At 38.8% G+C, this 19,081-nt stretch overlaps 1 protein-coding gene across 5 annotated transcripts in view; it reads right to left on the reverse strand.

Annotated features, from left to right (window-relative positions):
- The window catches only part of BRAF (B-Raf proto-oncogene, serine/threonine kinase), a 166,802-nt gene extending 155,174 nt beyond the window's left edge, over nucleotides 1-11,628 (reverse strand). For 2 of the 5 annotated variants that reach the window (XM_042926650.1, XM_042926659.1), the window contains exon 1: nucleotides 11,428-11,628. In XM_042926650.1, the coding sequence (XP_042782584.1) occupies nucleotides 11,428-11,556 (129 nt within the window). In that variant the 5' untranslated portion in view covers nucleotides 11,557-11,628. The remainder of the gene's footprint in view (nucleotides 1-11,427) is intronic. The other 3 variants (XM_042926629.1, XM_042926639.1, XM_042926645.1) reach the window with 2 other exon arrangements.
- Between the last annotated feature and the right edge of the window lie 7,453 nt (nucleotides 11,629-19,081).

Below are 19,081 nucleotides of genomic sequence, written 5' to 3' on the forward strand. Positions count from 1 at the left end.
TAAGACTCTTACATTAGTAATTGTTATGTTTTTCTTCAAGTTACAGAGAGATTTCTAAGTAGATGGTATAACTTTAAAAACAGAGAAAAAGGGGGCGCCTGGGTGGCTCAGTCAGTTAAACATCTGACTCTTGGTTTAGGCTCAGATCATGATCTCATGGTTCGTGAAACTGAGCCCCGCATCGAGATCTGTACTGACTGAGCATGGAGCCTGCCTGAGATTCTTGCTCTCTCTCTTTATGTGCCGCCACCCCACTGTCTTCTTCTCTCAAAATAAATAAACTTCTCTGGTCTCTGTCTTCTCTCAAAATAAATAAACTTTTTAAGAAGAAAACAAAAATAAAAAAAATATAACAGAGGAAAAGAGATTAGACCCAGGCTGAGAATACAAAAAATTCAGGTTCTAATAAATATTTACAATATTACTGCTGGAGCTATTAATCCCCTTTAATGTTAAAAGTCCATCTATGAGACCAAACAAATTTATTTTGCAAAATAAATGTGATAATATAGAAAATGCAGTTTAGAAATTCTAACAGAGGAACAAACAAACCTAAGCAGCATTTTTAACTGTTTATTTTTGGGGGCGCCTGGGTGGCTCCAGTCAGTTAGGTGTCTGACTTTGGCTCAGGTCATGATCTCACAGTTTAGTCAGTTTCAGCTCCAGGTTGGGTTCCGTGCTGACAGACTGGAGCCTGGAGTCTACTTAGGATTCTCGATCTCCCTCTCTCTCTCTCTGCCCTTCCTCTGCCCTTGCGCGCTCTCTCTCTCTCTCTCTCTCTCTCTCTCTAAGATAAAAAAATAAACATTTTTAGAAAATAAACTATTTCTTTTTAAAAAAATTTTTTAATGTTTATTTTTTGAAAGAGAGAGACAGACAGACAGAGAGAGCATGAATAGGCAAGGGGAAGAAAGAGATGGAGAATCTGAAGCAGGCTCCAGGCTCTGAGCTGTCAGCACAGAGCTGGATGCGGGTCCCGAATTTGCAAGCATTGAGATCGTGACCTGAGCCAAAGTCAGACACTTAACCAACTGAGCCACCCAGGCGCCCCTTAAACTATTTCAAAATTAAAAGCATCCTAAAATTTCATTTAATTTAAGCTATTCTAAAAATAGAAAGTCTTTTTTTGATGTTATTAATTTAATGGTTATATATTTAAAAATATAAAATATAAAACACGAGTAGAGTATTTCTCAATGTAAACACAAAGTATCTTTTACAAAGGAAAAGCATTTTTTAAACACACTAATTTTGAAACAACAGTTGAAAATGGTCTGCCAAAATGTTGAGCTTCTCTCTCCCTAGAAGAGCATTTTCCAAATTTGCAAGGTAGCCAGATACAACTGGAATAACACTCCTTACAATGTGCACAAAAGCCTGGATACTATCTACCTTCCCACACAGCCCTGTACGAGTCAGGTATCCAAGACTTATGCTCTATGAACATGTTGGCTGATTTTTTGTTTAATACCTAGATGAAAAACATGACCAGAAATAGTTTATCTTGTAGGGACTTCCCCTAAGCTAAGCAATCACCAGTGTAATTAAAAAAAGATGAAGGATCATATGAGCCACAATGAGAAAGGTAGAAATATGACCAACAATCACCAAATGCTTATCCTTAGTAAAAACAATTTAATGATGCCTTGAAGATTAATAAAGGTGCTAATTCTGGAACATCACAGAACATGACATAGGTTTCAAATAGAAGAACTATTACAATGAAGATGGAGAATAACAGAGTAGAAACTAATATCTTCCACCAGCTGACATTTTCAGTGACTTTTGTAGTGAATAAACATCTTAATATACTTTCACCCACACATATCTTCTTTACAGTTAATATTTTTGCAATATGGTAAAAAGGACATTATTGACTGCTTTGTGCAACCCACTGAAACATCTCCTTCATTTCTTATAAAGAAATGAACTTTGAATGAAAGTTTTTCTTTACCTGCCATTTTTTCATGAACCTCACCACCAAATAATTCAAGATAGGGGTGCGCTAATTATAAATAGCAGTAAGTCTTTGGCTTTTGGGGGTAGAAAATACTTTTCAGAATAAGAAAATTATGGACCTTTTCCTTCTAAAAGTATAGTTAACACAGGAAATTCAAAAATCAAATTTTAAAGTTCTAAAAATCCAAAGAATTGGTTCTACCTAATTTTAAGACTTAACTATAAAGCTATAGTCATCAAGATAGTGTGATATTGGCCAAAGAAAAGACATATAGGTCAATAAAACAGAGTTCAAAACTCACATATATGATCAATTGATTTCAATAAAGACGCTAAAGTAACTTGACAGAAAAAAGTTTCTTCAACAACTATGAAACAGGACATCCATATGAAAAAGAATGAACTTTAACCTCTACTTCACAACATACACAAAAATTAACTCCAAATGGATCACAGACCTATGATGTGTAACAGGTGAAACTGTAACATTTCTAGAACAAAAACATAGGAGAAAGTATCATGATCTTAAATTAGGCAAAAATTGACTAAATAGGGGTTCCTGGGTGGCTCAGTGAGTTAGGCATCAGACTTTGGCTCAGGTCATGATCTCACGGTTTGTGAATTCGAGCCCTGCACTAACGTTGCAGAGCCTGCTTGGGATTCTCTCTCTCTCCCTCTCCCCACTCGCATGTGTGTGCACGCACGCTCTCTCTCTCTCCAAATAAATAGATAAACTTAAAAAAAAAGGATTTACTGAATAGGACACAAAAAGCAGAAATCATAAAAGAAAAGATGATAAATTGAACTTCATCAAAAATAAAACCTCTACTCTTCAAAAGACAATTAGGAAAATATAAAGAGAAGCCAGACTGGGAGGCATGTGCGAAACAGATATCTGACATAAAGGACTTGAATCCAGAATATAAATATAGCACTCTTACAACTCCACAAGAAGATAAATAACTAAATAGATTTAAATGGGAGACTTCACTAAATATGTGGATAGTAAATAAGCACATAAACAGATACCCAACAACATTAGTTATTAGGAAAATACAAATTAGAACCACAATGGGCAACTACTATATATCTATCAGAATGGCTAAAACTAAGAAGACTGACAATACCAAATGCTGGCAAGGATACAGAATAACTGGAATGCTCATTCACTGTGGGCAGCAATACAAAACGGTATGGCTAGTTTAGAAAATTTTGGCAGTTTCCTTTCTTTTGTTTTGTTTTGTTTTAATTCCAGTGTAGTTAACATACATTGTTGTTATTAGTTTCCAGTGTATAATATAGTGATTCAACAGTTCCATATATCACCCAGTGCTCACCAAAGTAAGTGTACTCTTAATCCCCTTCACCCATTTCACCCATCCCCCTACCTCCCTCCCTCCTGATAACCATTTTATCTGTAGTTACAAGTCTATTTTTTGGTCTCTTTTTTCCCCTCCTTTGTTCATTTGTTTTATTTCTTAAATGCCACATAAGAGTGAAATCATATGGTGTTTGTCTTTGACTTATTTCATTTAGCACTATACTGTCTAGATCCATACATCATTGCAAATGGCAAGCTTTCATTCTTTTTATGGCTGAATAATGTTCCATTTTACACACACACACACACACACACACACACACACACACCACTTCTTTATCCATTCATCAGTGTATGGACACTTGGGCTGCTTCCATAATTTGGCTATTGTAAATAATGTTGCAATAAACACAGGGGTGTATATATCCCTTCAAATTAGTGTTTTTATATTCTTTGGGTAAATACCAGTAGTGTGATGACTGGATCGTAGGGTAGTTCTATTTTTAATTTTTTGAGAAACCTCTATACTGTTTTCCATCAGTGGCTGCACCAGTTTGCATTCCCACCAGCAGTGCACATCCTCACCAACACCTGGTTTTTCTTGAGTTTTTGATTTTAGCCATTCTGACAGGTGTGATATGATATCTGATTGGCTTCGATTTGCATTTCCCTGATGATGAGTGACATTGAGCATCTTTTCATGTGTCTGTTGGCCATCTGGATGTCTTCTTTGGAGATATGTCTGTTCATGTCCTCTGCCCATTTTTTAATTGAATTGGTAGTTTCTTATAAAGTTAAATGTATACTTACCATACAACCCATCAACCCTGCTTCTAGGTCCTTACTCAAGAAAAATGAAAACCCACGTCCACACAAAAACCTGAACCCAAATATTTATGGCAACCTTTACTGCAATTGCTGAAAACCAAAAACAACCCTACTACCCCATCAACTGGTAAATGCAGAAGTTGTGGCATATCCACACAATAGACTACTACTAAATAATAAGCAAAAACTAATTGCTGATACATACAACCTGGGTGAATCTCAGATGTATCAAACTAAATCATAGAAGCCAAATACATAAAACCACATACTTTATCATTTCATTTATATAACTTTCCGGGAAAGTATATAGCTTTCTGGGAAAATAAGACTAGAGACCAGACCAGTGTCTGCCAGGAACTGAGGGTCAGCGAAGGGGACTAAATACAGAGGAACTAGGGAACTTTTTGAGATGATGGAAACGTTCCGTATCTTGATTGTGGCAGTGGTTACATGACTATATACATTTGTCAAAACTCATCAAACTATATAGTTAAAATGGCACATTACAGTATAGTAAACTATATCCCAATAAACCCGACATTTTTTCAAAAAGCAATGATCAACTTCCTATAGACCTCTAACCCACACCTTCATTTCAGAACTTTTAATAGGATATAGTCAGTCTCCCCTAGACCAGTAATCTGAAAACTCTGGCCCATGAACTAAATCTGGGCTATCATCTATTTTAATACAGCCCACAAGAATAGTTTTACATTTTTAAATGTTGAAAAAACTTATAAGAATATTTCATGACACATGAAAATTATATGAAATTCAAATTCCATTGTCCGTAAGTTTTATTGGAACACAGGCTAATTCACTTACAGAGTCTATTAGCTGCTTTTGTGCTACAATGCCACTGTTGAATCTGTTGAGTTGTTTTGACTGAGACAGAGTAGTTAGGCCCACAGTGCATAAAATTTTACCATTTGACTCTTTACAAAAAAATGTTTGCTGACCACTATCTTAGATACAAGTTGTTGAAATTTTCTACACAGATTATTACAATTGGGAAGATTTATGCCAGTACACATCTCTAAAATTTTCACAGCCATAAAAGCCTCTTTTTCAAGGAAACCAACATGCAAAGCAGATAACTGAAGAGCTTCAAGAGTTAAAGTGTAGAACTAAACAGAGCCTTTTCGTAACTGCTGAAGTTACACCACCCTTCAAAATGCCTGTTACAACCAATTTGTTATCAATCTAGTAAACTGATTTATGCATAGCATAAAAAAAGAGAACTGAGGGACGCCTGGGTGGCTTGACTGGATAAGCATCTGACTTCAGCTCAGGTCATGATCTCGTGGTTCCTGGGTTCAAGCCCTGTGTCAGGCTCTGTGCTGACAGCTCAGAGCCTGGATCCTACTTCAGATTCTGTGTGTGTGTGTGTGTGTGTGTGTGTGTGTGTGTGTGTCTGTCTCTCTCTGCCCCCTCTCACCTGTACTCTGTCCCTCTCTTTCAAAAATAAACATTAAAAACAATTTTAAAAAAAGGAGAACTGAAAAGTACAGAAAAACAGAGTGCATCATATCTAATAAGGTTCCATTCACTATTTCTTTCATGAAGTATTTGAGTACTTATGTGCCACATATTGTTGCAAAACACAAAGATTAAAAAAAAAACTGTACAAAACAGGGATACCTAGGTGGCTCAGTCAGTTAAGGATCTTGATTTCAGCTCAGGTCACGATCTCAGGGTTGTAAGATCAAGCCTCATGTTGGGCTCCACACTGGGCATGGATCCTGCTTGAAATTCTCTCTCTCTCCCTCTCTCTGCCCCTCCCCCACACATTCTTTCTCTTAAAAAAAAAAAAAAGTTTAAAAAATGTACAAAACAGACAAAAACTGTTTCTCTCCTATGTATGTATTAGGGTAACTGAAAACTTGAATTTCTTACAGTGGTAGTTTTTTAAAAATTGTCTAGTGCTCTACAGTAATTTAAAAACTACCATCCTATGGTATATTTTTCCCAAAAGTGCTGTCAGTAACTGCAGCTATATTACAAGAATGAAAATGATGTTTCATTTGATGTTACAGAGCTTCCCAAAGACATAAAGTTAATTGAGTTCAGAGTAATTTTTATACTCTGTATCAAGTACATTCCCAGGACCCCGAAAGGAATGTTAAGTTACTGGGCATCAATTTCCCTCCATATGCATAGTCTTGATGGAAGAAACAAGACTAATAGTTTTTTAAGCCCAAGAGAAAACATGGAAACCAAAATAATCTCAGAGGGTAGAGGGTAGAAAAAAAATAATTGCTTAATGTTAGGGTGTAGGCTGTATTAAGAGTTTCTTCTACCACGCTAATTATGTATGATAGTAAATTAGGTTGGTAGCCAAAAGAAACTAAAAAATAAAAACTACCTCCCAGAACACATCAATGCCTCCAGCAAATATTTAACGAAGGAACGATACAAATGAGACTACCTTTTTGGTTCTTTTATTATCTGTAACATTATGTCTACAAAAGCAGTAGACATAATTGAGAAGTCAGTTCTCTAACTATTGCTGATCCTAACCTCACAGAATAACCAATGTGGAACAGACGAAGGGAATGAGTAAAGGACTTAATTCAACTTCTGAGGAAGATGAAATCCAGTAAGAGCTACTGACAATAAAAGCTTATTTTTAAAAAAAATTTAATGTTTATTTTATTCATTTCTGAGACAGAGACAGAGCATGAGCGGGGGAGGGGCAGAGAGACAGGGAGACACAGAATCTGAAGCAGGCCCCAGGCTCTGAGCTGTCAGCACAGAGTCTAATGCAGGGCCTGAACTCACGAACCGTGAGATCATGACCTGAGCGGAAGTCGGTCGCTCAACCGACTGAGCCACCCAGGCGCGCCAATAAAAGCTTATTTTAATGACAATTTGAGGCAGAAATATAGGAAGCATAGCAACATACTGCATTTCCTAGAACAAGGGAATTGTGACACAAAATGTTCACACTAAGAACTCAGCTAAATTAATACCAAGATGTCAAAGGAAATATGCACTTTTCAATTCTAAAGGAGAATACAATTTTATGATTGGGAGAAAAGGAAAAAGGAAGAATTCTAAGCAGCTGCCACATTTAACAAAGTAAGCATCAGGTCACAGAAAAGCCTAAAAAAAACAATATAGCCTGCTCCTTCCCTCTCTCCCCCACCAGTCAGAGAAAATAGGTTTCCAGGTGTTAGATCAGCTTCCTATCCATCCTTATCAGGAAAGCAAAGGACAGGGAATTGAAAAAAAGTCAAACCTCTCTCTAGCTTGTTATCCTAATATAATTCTTCTGGCCTATTATCCAAACAAGATTAAATCAAGTTTGCTACATTCAAAGATTCAAGCATCCAGAACCAACATTCCTTTCTTATCGGTTTACTGACAAATGATTCCTTTAACAGCCAGCATATGTAAGTGACTGATTATCAGATAGTTTTCTAAATAAAAGTAGATGCCTAAAGGAGGGAAGGAGAGAAAGAGTACAGAAAGGGACCAGTAAAAATATTAAAGACAAAAACAGCTATCTTATAGTTATGCCTAACAGGCATGTTTTGACCACCTTCAAAAATACCTAGACAAGTATTAGCAGCAATACCAGAACTAAACAAGCACGCAGTACCCTAATGGGACTATCTCTGGTTTTTCATGGTTTATAAATATGTGTTTTAATACAGTGAACCACATTATAAAGATTCCATCCCAGAATACTGCTTAGTCAATGCATTATTATAATTACATAGCTTAACTAAGGCAGGCAATAAGAAATCATGAAAACAATATAATTTTAATTGTAATGAATTATAAGAAGCTCCTTCTACAGAAACACTACAGAAGAACTGTTAACAAATATCATACCCTAATATAACACGTTTTTCAAATAAATGTATTCATTATACTATTTAGTCACAATATCCCAATATTATACCATATAGTCATAGAAAGAAACATCAGGGAAATATAAATGGTCAGAAATAAAGGTTTAATACCACAAGTATAAGCACATTCATTTCATAAATATTTAATAAGATCCTGTTATTTCTAGAATATTCTACTTTGAGGTCTACAAATACAAATACAGGACAAAAAAATTTGTTCACTTCCCAACATACATCAAAAACTAAAATCTACATTCTGTGTTCAAGATGTTTGATAACAAGTAGTAAAAAAAATCTTTAATATCCAAAAAAAATTATTATTTTTTTAAAAAAATCACAGTATTACCTAATGAAATGTAAAACATTTTGCTACATTAAGTTTAAAATATTAAAACCACATATACTATATCATACAAGCATTAAAAAAGTTCTGGATATACACCAAAATGTTTATACTTTTATATCCTAGTGACATAATTAGATTTTTTTCTTTTTTTTCTTTTTTTTTTTTTACTTACAGCTTTGTAATTTTTCAATAATGAATGTGTTTTCCCTCTGTAGTCAGAAATTTTTTAATGCACCTGAAAGCTGAAATTTCCCTCTAAGAAACTTAAAAAAAAAAAAAAAACCCTCTATTTTAATGTCAGGCAAGGGAATTCTTTAGAATGTGTCATTTTACCAAGCACAACTTTTCATTTCTTTCCATGCACTTGGCAAGTCTACCTCTTTAAGTGCACATAAGGAAGATAGTTCAATTAAAAGACCACACACAGTACCTTTCAGTTTTCGCTGAATTAACAATATCAACTTCAAATTTTAAAGTATTTCTTAGAGGAATTTATTCTGCCATCCATAACATTGATATCTATACTCAAAAGAGATTCACTTTTAATCATTTATTCTCCATTCAAATACCTTTTATATCAGCTCTTGTAAGAAATTATAGAGATAAAACTATTCATCAATAAACATTAAAACCTGAGTGGAGGACGCAGCACACAACACTTCTAACTAATTAAATTTAGTTACGAGAGTTAGAGGAGTATCCTTGTAGTTTTAGGAGATACCAATACGTTTTCTAATTATTGGCGACTTAAACTTAAATTCATTAGCCTAGTGATTCTCAATCATTAACGCATGAGAACGGCACAGGAAGTGTGCCAAATACAGAAACTTATGGCGCTAGCTCTCACGTACAGAATCAGAATCTTCAGAGGGTAGAGCTCAAACAATCCGGCCCTTTCCAATTAGATAGCGGAGATTATACATAACAAAAGACTTCTCTATATCATTGCAAACTGTTCTACTAAGTCTTAAAGTTCTCAGTATAAACAATGTTATGGTCAGAGAATTACAATTTCATGACCCATACCCAATAATTTGTCCATTCTTCCATTCTGTAATAGTCTTCAAAGTTAGAATTCAACAAAACCACACATACACTACAGAGTAAAGGGAGCCTGGAGGCACCTGTGCCTGGTAAGACAAAGGCATATCCGATTCATGGAAAAAATAGACAGCAGATGTGACCCCTAGTATTTATCCATTAAAAACAATGTATCCTAAAAATAAATTTCCATGTCAACGGAACAAAGCTGTTTATAAATAAGAAGGAATGTGGAGGTGCAGGGAAGACAAGAGGAAGCTTCAGAGAGTTAAGAACCAAAAGTCAGGAAACAAGGCCGAATGAATGGTTAACTGGGGACAAGGAAATCAGAATAAACTAGGAAATGGAAGAAGGAAAAGAGCTATCCTTAGAATACAAGAAGTTGGTGAAAATGAACAGATGTTAGAGGAAACTGATCTGAGCAAAAATGCAAAGTAAAAATTAAGTGGAAAGAGGTGCAATTTAATGAAGAAGAAAACATACGAGAACTTTAGACCAGATGACGGCATAGAACACATCATGGGCATAGATGCAGGTGGTATAGGAGACTGAGAAACAATTATAATTGTGAACAAACTAATACTAGAGCAAGCATATGGGGTGAATTTCCAAAGTAAAGATGATGAAGCAGGAAAGAAGCATTGCATACATAGAAGAAAGAGTGAGACATTATGAGAATTGGGAAACAAAATGTAAACAGTACGGAAGGAAAGAGAACTTTGAGCAAAGTCAACAGAATTAAATCACATAATCTAATCAATAACTACAAAGCACAGTTATTATACTAATATCTCATTATCTGCAAAGTATAATAAAGTGTATTACTCTATATAATACAACATCAGATAGTAAATGGAGTAAGTTTTCCTTAAAAACCAAATGTAAATAATTTGACAAGGTGATAATAGGCTCAATAATGCAAAAAACAGGCTGAGAGAAGCAGAAGCCAAGCAGGAAAAAAGGAAAGGAAAAAACTGGGACAAAAAGGAGGACAACAGAAAGAAATCAATCAAATCTATTTAAAAACGGGTAGGAAAAAATAAAGAGGTATGAACGCACAATGGAAGACTAGCCAAAAAGTGCCAGTAGTTCAAGTGAAACCTGATGGAATCCTGACAGCTTCAGGATTCAGAAGGGAAGGAGCTCCAAAGCGTCCAAACGGATCTATGAAGATAATAGATAACAATGCTAGGGAGCAGGAGAATGATCCAGAGGGCCTAAAGAGAACTAGGGTAAGAGAAGTGCAAAAATGGTCTTAAGTAGATACTGAGGCTGCAAGGCTGGCAGGTCCGACAACCGGCAAAAGAGCGGAGCGGCCGATGGGAATGGGATGGGGGGGTGGAAGGGTTACCACTCAGCGACAGAGCACAGGCAAACATAAGAACCGGGGCCCTGACGCCGGGAAGGAGAGGAGAGCGGAAACAGTGGGATTTAAGATTGAAAAAAGTAAAAATTAAATCAAAACCATCTGCTGGGTAAAACAGGTGAAAAGAAATCCCCAAACAAGTAGAAAAGTGGAGGGGAGGGCAGAGGCCTGAAAAGGGAGACATCAGGGAGAGTGGAGGGGAACGATGCGCCCCATCACCACCACCACCACCACCCCCCCCGACCGTGTAGTAATTACAATGGTAACTCAGGCTGGGGTCCCGGCCCCGGCTACTAACCTACATCTATCCACCTGGATGCCGCCCCCCTTCGCCGCCCCCCCACCCCAAAATAACGAAAACATCGAAGAGATGAGAGCCTGGCTACCTTCAGCCAGCCGTGACCTTCTCGGACCAACCCTGAGTCTCGCCCCCTACTGATAGCCTCCCGCTCAGCCAATGCCGCCTGAATCCCCCAGACTGGGGTGCGAGCCAGGGAAACCCCCCCTGGGCCACTGTGTGTGTTTACGTAGCGAGGAGCCGCATGACGGAGAGGGACACGGCGGGGATGCCCATCTCCCACCCCGCAGAACCCAAAGGAGAAGGTGGCTCAGGGCACCAGAGCCCCCACCGTCACCTCTTTCCCCCCAAAAACACCAGCCAGCCGAGCCCAGAGACCTGAGGGGTGTAGGGTGCGCCGGCACTCACCTCCTCGGGAATGGCAGGGTCCGCAGCCGAAGAGGCCGCGGCGCCGGCTTCGGGCTCCATGTCCCCGTTGAACAGAGCCTGGCCCTGCTCCGCGCCACCGCCGCCGCCGCCGCCGCTCAGCGCCGCCATCTTATAACCGAGAGCCGGGGCCCGAGCGACCGCTGCTGGGCGGGGAGGGGGAAGAGAGGCGGAGGGCGGGGGGAGGCGGAGGCGGAGGGCGGGGGGCGGCGGGGAGGGACGGCCCGGGCGGCGCCGGCGGCGGGAGGGCCCCTGGGCCACCTCAGGAACCGGCCCGCGGCCCCCGGCGCAGCCGAGCCTGAGGGGATTGGGGGAAGGATGCTAGGCGGGGGGCGGGGGAAGGGGGCGGAGACGACTAGAAGTCGCCGCGGCAACGGCGTCACCCGCGTCACCCGCGTGTCACGGCCGTGACGTCACCGGGGTGCGTGACGTAATCCTAGGAGCGCCCTCGCGCAGTCTTCTGGGGAGGGTTCTTTCCTTTCGTGCCTACCCTCGCGCGTGCACGTTTCCTCCGCTCTGCCGTTTCCATGGCTCCGATTTCCTACTTCGTTCTCTTCCCTGTGCTAAACCTGTGCCGTAATGTGGGATTTACTAGAAGAGCATGGGTGGTGTTCGAGAAGTTGAAATCCTAGAGGGAGAAAGATGGGGAAGCCCATACTGCTTCTGTTTTTTCCATTACAGCGAGTGTCTCTGTCGTTAAAATAAGACTTGAAACCTCAAGGGGGAAACATCTGAGCGAATTTGATAGAAATATATTTAGGAACAGCTAAATTATCAGAATGATTTTTGTATCCGTTTCATTAAAGGATCTGGCCTGCTAAAGTAGGTCTAAATGGAAGTCTAAAAGCTTTTCCCCATTATTGAGGAATAAAACGTTTTCTTTAAGTGTGTTTTTCGTTTTGCAGATTCATTCAGCAAATGTAAGTGGAAAACTTGTCGTGTGCAAGGGCCTGCACAAAGACATAGCATTCCAGTCATCTGAAGCATCAAAACTTAAATGATTTTTATTTTCAAGAAAATCAATGAAAACATTTTAAATGCTTCGTGCCTTTCGTGAATAGAATATTCTAAGACATTATCTGTAAAAAGTATGCATGAAAATAAGAGTTAAATTCCCTTTGTGAGGCCCAATTACAGAATGAAATTAAAGACACCCAATCCGTTACTAAAAGTACATTTATTTTAAAGGAAAGGGAATATGTCCGGGGGGGGGGGGGGGGGGGGGGCGGGGCGGGGGGGGGGTGCGGAATAAGGAATGGAGAAATAGGAGTGAGAAACACAGTGGAAGATACTGTGGCCCTACTGATGCTCTACAGTTTTAATCGCCAAAGTAACCAAACTATCAAGTTATAGAAGCATTGAGTGAACTACATTTCTTTACTTCCCATGAGGAGGAAATTCACCAGTGACCTCCTTATAGTATTCACCATGATTAAAGAGATGGAAAGCTGTCCTACTGACTTGTGAAGCTGAATGTCTGCATACCGATAGAGTCACTATGAGCCCAGGAACTGATCCTTAGTCTAAAGGTAAGGCGTTGTGTGTGAGGCTGCTTGATTAATCAGAATACTAACATTCCTTTACAATGAAAAATGCAAAATGCAGCCTATCAAGTGAGTGTGGTAGGTTTGTTAGCTTCCTTGTGCTTTCCTTTCCAAGTGGAAAAGTCTGCTTTAGGAACTAAATTTAAATCAAAAGTGGCTTGGCAAAAGTAGAGTAAATGAAGACTGTCCTAAGAGATTATGTCATCAAGCTATACTAGTCTGAAGTGCCCTTCTTTACTCTAAGGACATACTTCTAAACAGACTAAAATTGCACCATTAGCCAGTCATGGCACTTTTTACCCTTAGTTTTATCAAAAACACAACTTGCAGCATTTTTTATTCTTTAACAGTGCTATTTCATTTTCTAATCAGACCCTTAAAAAAATATATCATTATAACACTTCCTCATAACATTCAAAGTTCTAAGATTTGTTTTCATTGGTTCTATTTTAAATTATAGCCTTCTTTATCAGCAACAACCTGTAGATCATCTCTTACATAGTTATTTCTTCACAGGATGATTGATCTCGTCCATTTAATATTGATTCTTGTTAGCCTCTATTCACTCAACATTTTCTGACTTTGTCTTTAAATCTGGATATATCTTATTTGATTTCCCTAGGCCATTCTAAAGCCCCACAGGATCCAGATGGGAGAATATAGAGGAAGCATAAACTTTGTAGAGTACAAAGATCAGTATCAGCATGCCATATCTTAACTATATATAATCTCAAAGAAGGTAAGCTCACTCGAACCCCTATTGTTATTTTAATGTGTAAAATGATGGTGGTAATAATGCCAACCCAACCCGCCTAACTATATCATTGTGAGGATCAAACATAGTTTTGCCCTTAACAAAATGTAAAGTTACCTCCTCAGTCGTAATTCAGACAAGGCACAGCAGAGATGGCTTGCCTCTGCCCCATGATATCTGGGACCCTCAGGTGGGAAGACTCAATACCTAGAAGTGTCTCAATGGGTGGGGACTGGAATAATCTGGAGGCATGTTTCCTCATATACCTGGTGATTGAAGCTTGTACCTCAGCTGGGGGCAATCAGCCAGAATACCCAAACATACTTTCCTCATGTGGCGTGAGCTTCCTCGTAGCATGGCTGTTTCAGGGTAGTCAGCCTTCTTACAAGGTGGCTGGGGGCTCCAAATGCTAGGCTTCCTATAAGCAAGGTGAAACCTGTATTGTATTTTATGACCTAGCCTCCGGAGTCACCCAGTGTCACTTCTGTTGAATTTTTATTTTTTATTTTTTATTTTATTTTATTTTATTTTATTTTTATTTTATTTTATTTTATTTTATTTTATTTTTATTTTATTTTCTTCTACTGCATTTTATTGGATATAGGTAAGTCATTAAGTCTAGCCCAAATTCAAGGAAAGGGCATATAGATCGTACCTCTCAGTGGAAGAAGTGTCAAAGAATTTACAGTTATCTTAATTTACAGACAAATTGTGTTTAGAATAATGAGCTATAGGGGCACCTGGGTGGCTCAGTGGGTTAAACGTCCGACTTTGGTAGGTCACGATCTCTCGGTTTGTGGGTTCGAGCCCCGCATTGGGCTCTGCGCTGACAGCTTAGAGCCTGGAGCCTGCTTCAAATTCTGTGTCCCTCTCTTGTTCTGCCCTTCCCCCGCTCATGTCCTGTCTCTCTCTCTCAAGAATAAATAAACATTAAGAGAAAAAAATTTAGAATACTGAGCCAGCTTTTCTAGAAATGGTTACTTACCTTCACCTTCTGCCCAGGGGACGCTATACTCGAATCCTCCCCCTTTTATTACTGGGAATCACCAAGACATATCTCAGTATACTAATGAAGAAGCCCTTACCTTCTTTCTCTAGCTTCTTACCACTACATGCAAAAATAAATGCAGGTCCTTGGCCGTAGGACACAGCCTAACTGTCTCCTCTTGGGCACTTCCCCTGGCCAAATCCGGATACTGCCATAGACACTATGCTGTGTTGAAACTCTCTACCCAAAACTATGGCACTGTGTTCTTGGAGCCTGCAATAAATCAAGCCAGTTTGTGTTCTGGACAGAAACAGAAAGACACCTCCCTCCTGTGCTGTGGTATGTCATATGGGCATCAAAGCAGTATTATCTTGCATTTAGTCAATGCAGTTCTTTTAGGTGTTGTTCCCAGTCCCCTTTTCCCCTAAGGCATTTGTGTATTCACAGGAAGTTGGAAAACACATCCAGGTGAGGAGCATTCCTCAGATCTTTGCTCTAGTTCGTGTCTGAGACACTAAGAAGCCTTCCTGATATATCTGACCCTCTCTTCCAGTTACTTTTCAACTGGAAATTCTATCTTGAATCCTGCATTCTAATAGACACTGGGTAGTCTCACCCATAAGCTGGACCTGACCAGCTGGGTCTGATCCATGTTAATGTAGTCAACTACTGGAAAACAAGTAAGCAGTTTCTAGGAAGCTTCTACAGCTCCAACAAGATTCAATGATGTATAGCTGATTACAGTTTAATATTTTCTTTATGAATCAAGGTCATCATTGTGAATAACACGTCTTGTATTAATAGAAAGCTCCTCTCTTGGGGCTCCTGAGTGGCTTGGTCAATTATGTGTCTGACTTTTGATTTTGACTCTGGTCATGATCTCACTTGATCATGAGATCAAGCCCTGTGTTGGGCTCTGCACTGACAGTGTGGAACCTGCTTGGGATTCTTTCTCTCCCTCGCTCTCTGCCCCTCCCCCACTCATGCTCTCTCTGAAAATAAATAAATAAACATCAAAATAAAAAGTAGAAAGCTACTCTCAGAAGCTGTTTAGGTGTGGATAGAAGATAGAATCATAGAGTTGATTCAGGGCAGCCTTCCTGTAGAGAGATACTTGGAATCTTCACAGTGGAATCCCAGACTCTATACAAATGTGATGGGGACCTCACTAATACAGTGCCTTCAAGGGGAACTTCTTTGTTTTCTGAAGTTGAATTAAAACCCTCCTCTTTATGACATCTATGTTGTGGTCTGTTTTGCCTTCTAGAGGAACACAGGATGAGTCTATATGTTATTCTGTCAAGTGCTTTCAAGTATTTGAAGGGACTTCTGTTTCCTCTAGTTCTCTCCTTGAAGTATTTTCCCATCTTTCTGCTATTCTTTTCAATTTTCCTCTTAGAACATGGTCCAGTTGAACACTTTTCCAGATTTCGTGCAACTAACAAAGAATAGAACTGCTGATTGCAATAACCTAGGATCCGTGCTTTTGGTAATACAGTAAAAAATCAGGGGTGCCTGGGTGGCTCAGTTGGTTAAGCATCTGACTTTGGCTTAGATCATGATCTCACAGTTCATGAGTTCGAGCCCCATGCCGGGCTCTGTGTGGACGGCTCAGAGCCTGGAGCCTGCTATGGATGCTATGTCTCCCTCTCTCTCTGCCCTCCCCCGCTCACACTCTCTTTCTCTCTCAAAAATAAATAAACATTAAAAAAAAGAGAGAAAACTAAATATTAAAAAAAATACAATCAAAAATCATATAAGCAACCCCACCTCATTACTGGTACCTATGAAACTGGAAGTCAATAAACACTTTTGTTTTTTGTTTCTTGTTTTTTTTAAGAACTCATATCAAGTCTAGGATTTCTGTCTTTTCAGCACAGTTGTCATCTCCTCTACTGAACTCACATTTCTCAGGCTTTTAATTCTTGAAGGAAGACTTTGCTTTTAGATTGATGAAATGTATTAGAAGGTGGCTCAGTTGGTTGAGCATCTGACTTCGGCTCAGGTCATGATCTCACGGTTTGTGAGTTCGAGCCCCACATCGGGCTCTGCGCTGACAGCTCAGAGCCTGGAGCCTGCTTCAAATTCTGTGTCTCCCTCTCTCTCTGCCCCTCCCCCACTTGTGCTCGCTTTCTCTCTCTCTCTCTCTCTCAAAAATAAACATAAAAAAAACAAAATATAATTTAAAAAAATGTATTAGATATTATATTTCTCTCTTTTTTTGAGTTTTTAAAATAACAGCTTTATTGAAATATAATCCATATATCATATAACTCACCTCTTTAAAGTATACAATTTGGGGTGCGTGGGTGGCTCAGTTAGTTAAGCCTCTGACTCTTCTTCCAGCTCAGATCACGATCTCAGGGTTTGTAGGATCAAGCCCCACATCAGTGCAGAGCCTGCTTGGGAATCTCTCTCACCCTCTCTCTCTGCCCCTCCCCTGCTCATGCTCTCTCTCTCAAAATAAATAAATAAACATTTTAAAAAGATAATAAAGTATACAAGTCAGTGATTTTTAATATATCCATAGAGTCAGGCAGCCATCATCACAGTCAGTTCCAGAACATCTTCATCACTCTAAAAAGTGATTTTTCAACATTTTTTAACATTTACCAAAGGATATTTATATGATTATTTCATTTTGTAACATCTTGCTTATACTAACCCTTTGGTGTGTTAATAAGATACACTGTTCTTTTCACTATTCTTTGTGAATTTGGTAATTTGGAGCATTCAAATTTTTTTTAATGTTTATTTATTTATTTTGAGAGAGAGAAAGAAAGCATTAGCAGGGGAGGGGAAGAGAGAGAGGGAGAATTCCAAGCAGGTTCCATGCGGTCAGCAGAAATCCCATGTGGCGCTCGAACTCATGAAACCGTGAGATCATGACCTAAATGGAAATCAAGAGTCAGACACTTAACCTACTGAGCCACCCAGGTGCCCATGAAGTGTTCAACTATTTTTAAATTTGTTTGTATTTCATGGTGCAGTAGACTATATACAGTATGCTACCTTTTTGGCAAGAAGTGAGGGGAAACTATATATGTATATATACATAATGAAAATGGCACCTGGTAAGGGAGGAGTAAGAACAGGGTGAAGGGGATAGGGTAAGAGTGAGACTTCTCTGAGTATATCTTTTAATATACTTTTACTTTATGGATGTAAATAAATGAAAAAGAGTAAAATCTAACCAAATGAACCTAATCATATATCAAATTCATAGCATAATCACACAGAGAGAGTGATTAATTCCAGTAGCTTTTGCATGTCCCTTTCTGACTGTAGACTATAGTGGACTTACATTGTGTTAAATTAGCTAAACTGGAACTATTTCCCAGAATCCTCTTCCATCATTTAAGACCTGCTCACCCACTCCTGAAATATATCCCCTGAGAGTGTCCAGAGCAAACTCGTTCCACCAAGGCTGTGAGAAATGCATTTGTGAGCATAATTCTTAGAGTTCTTTGCTGGCTCTCTTCTGAGAGAAGAAATGACAAGTGCTACATTTGTATGGGATGCATGTCTAACTCTGTGATGATGGGCTTCTCCCGCAGGAACCCCATCACTGGCATTGTCACAAGAGCCCAAGGTAGTGACAATCTGACTTGTATTACAGTCTTTCCTCCTAGCTTCCAGCTCAGCCTCATAGATTTCATTTTTTCCTGCTTTTCCCAGTTCACCTCTGACTTTTATTCCTGACTGTCTGGCTGAGGATTTTAGGTTCCAGCAGCAGACCCAGAAACACCATCCCCACCTAGACTGTTTAACCAGCTCGACAGTTGCCTAAGACCAAATCTCTGCAGTACATTCCTGTTATTTACGTTTCTTAAGTACTGACTGGATTACATTCAAAGAACAAAATGAACTACGAATAAATCTTTAACTTTTTTTAGAAGGCTTCTTATGGGTAGTGATGTTGGTTTTGTAATTCCAAAACAATTTGTATTTATTGTGGGTAGAGAAATGAGTATATATGATGATGTTGGGAATCAAGAGTCTTACTGTGGAAAAAGTAAGAAACATGTTATGAACAGGAGAAGTTGAAGAAGAACCCCGTGATACTGGATTTGAATTGGAATAACTGTATTAATGTAGGACTTAGACAAAAATAATGTGTCTATGAACATGTATGTATGTATAATTTTAGAAGAATGTATGCTAGTTATTACACGGAGAAGAAATGATAGAATTAGGAAAGTACATATGCTGTGTAATATTTGTATTATATAGTATATGTATAATATGTAATGTATGTATTATACAATATATGTACACTTATAAATCCTTATATAATTCTTATCCGTATGTACATTTATATGTACATATAGTATACATAAGTATTTATAT

The sequence above is a fragment of the Panthera leo genome, chromosome A2, assembly GCF_018350215.1.
Source record: "Panthera leo isolate Ple1 chromosome A2, P.leo_Ple1_pat1.1, whole genome shotgun sequence".
Classification (NCBI taxonomy): domain Eukaryota; kingdom Metazoa; phylum Chordata; class Mammalia; order Carnivora; family Felidae; genus Panthera; species Panthera leo.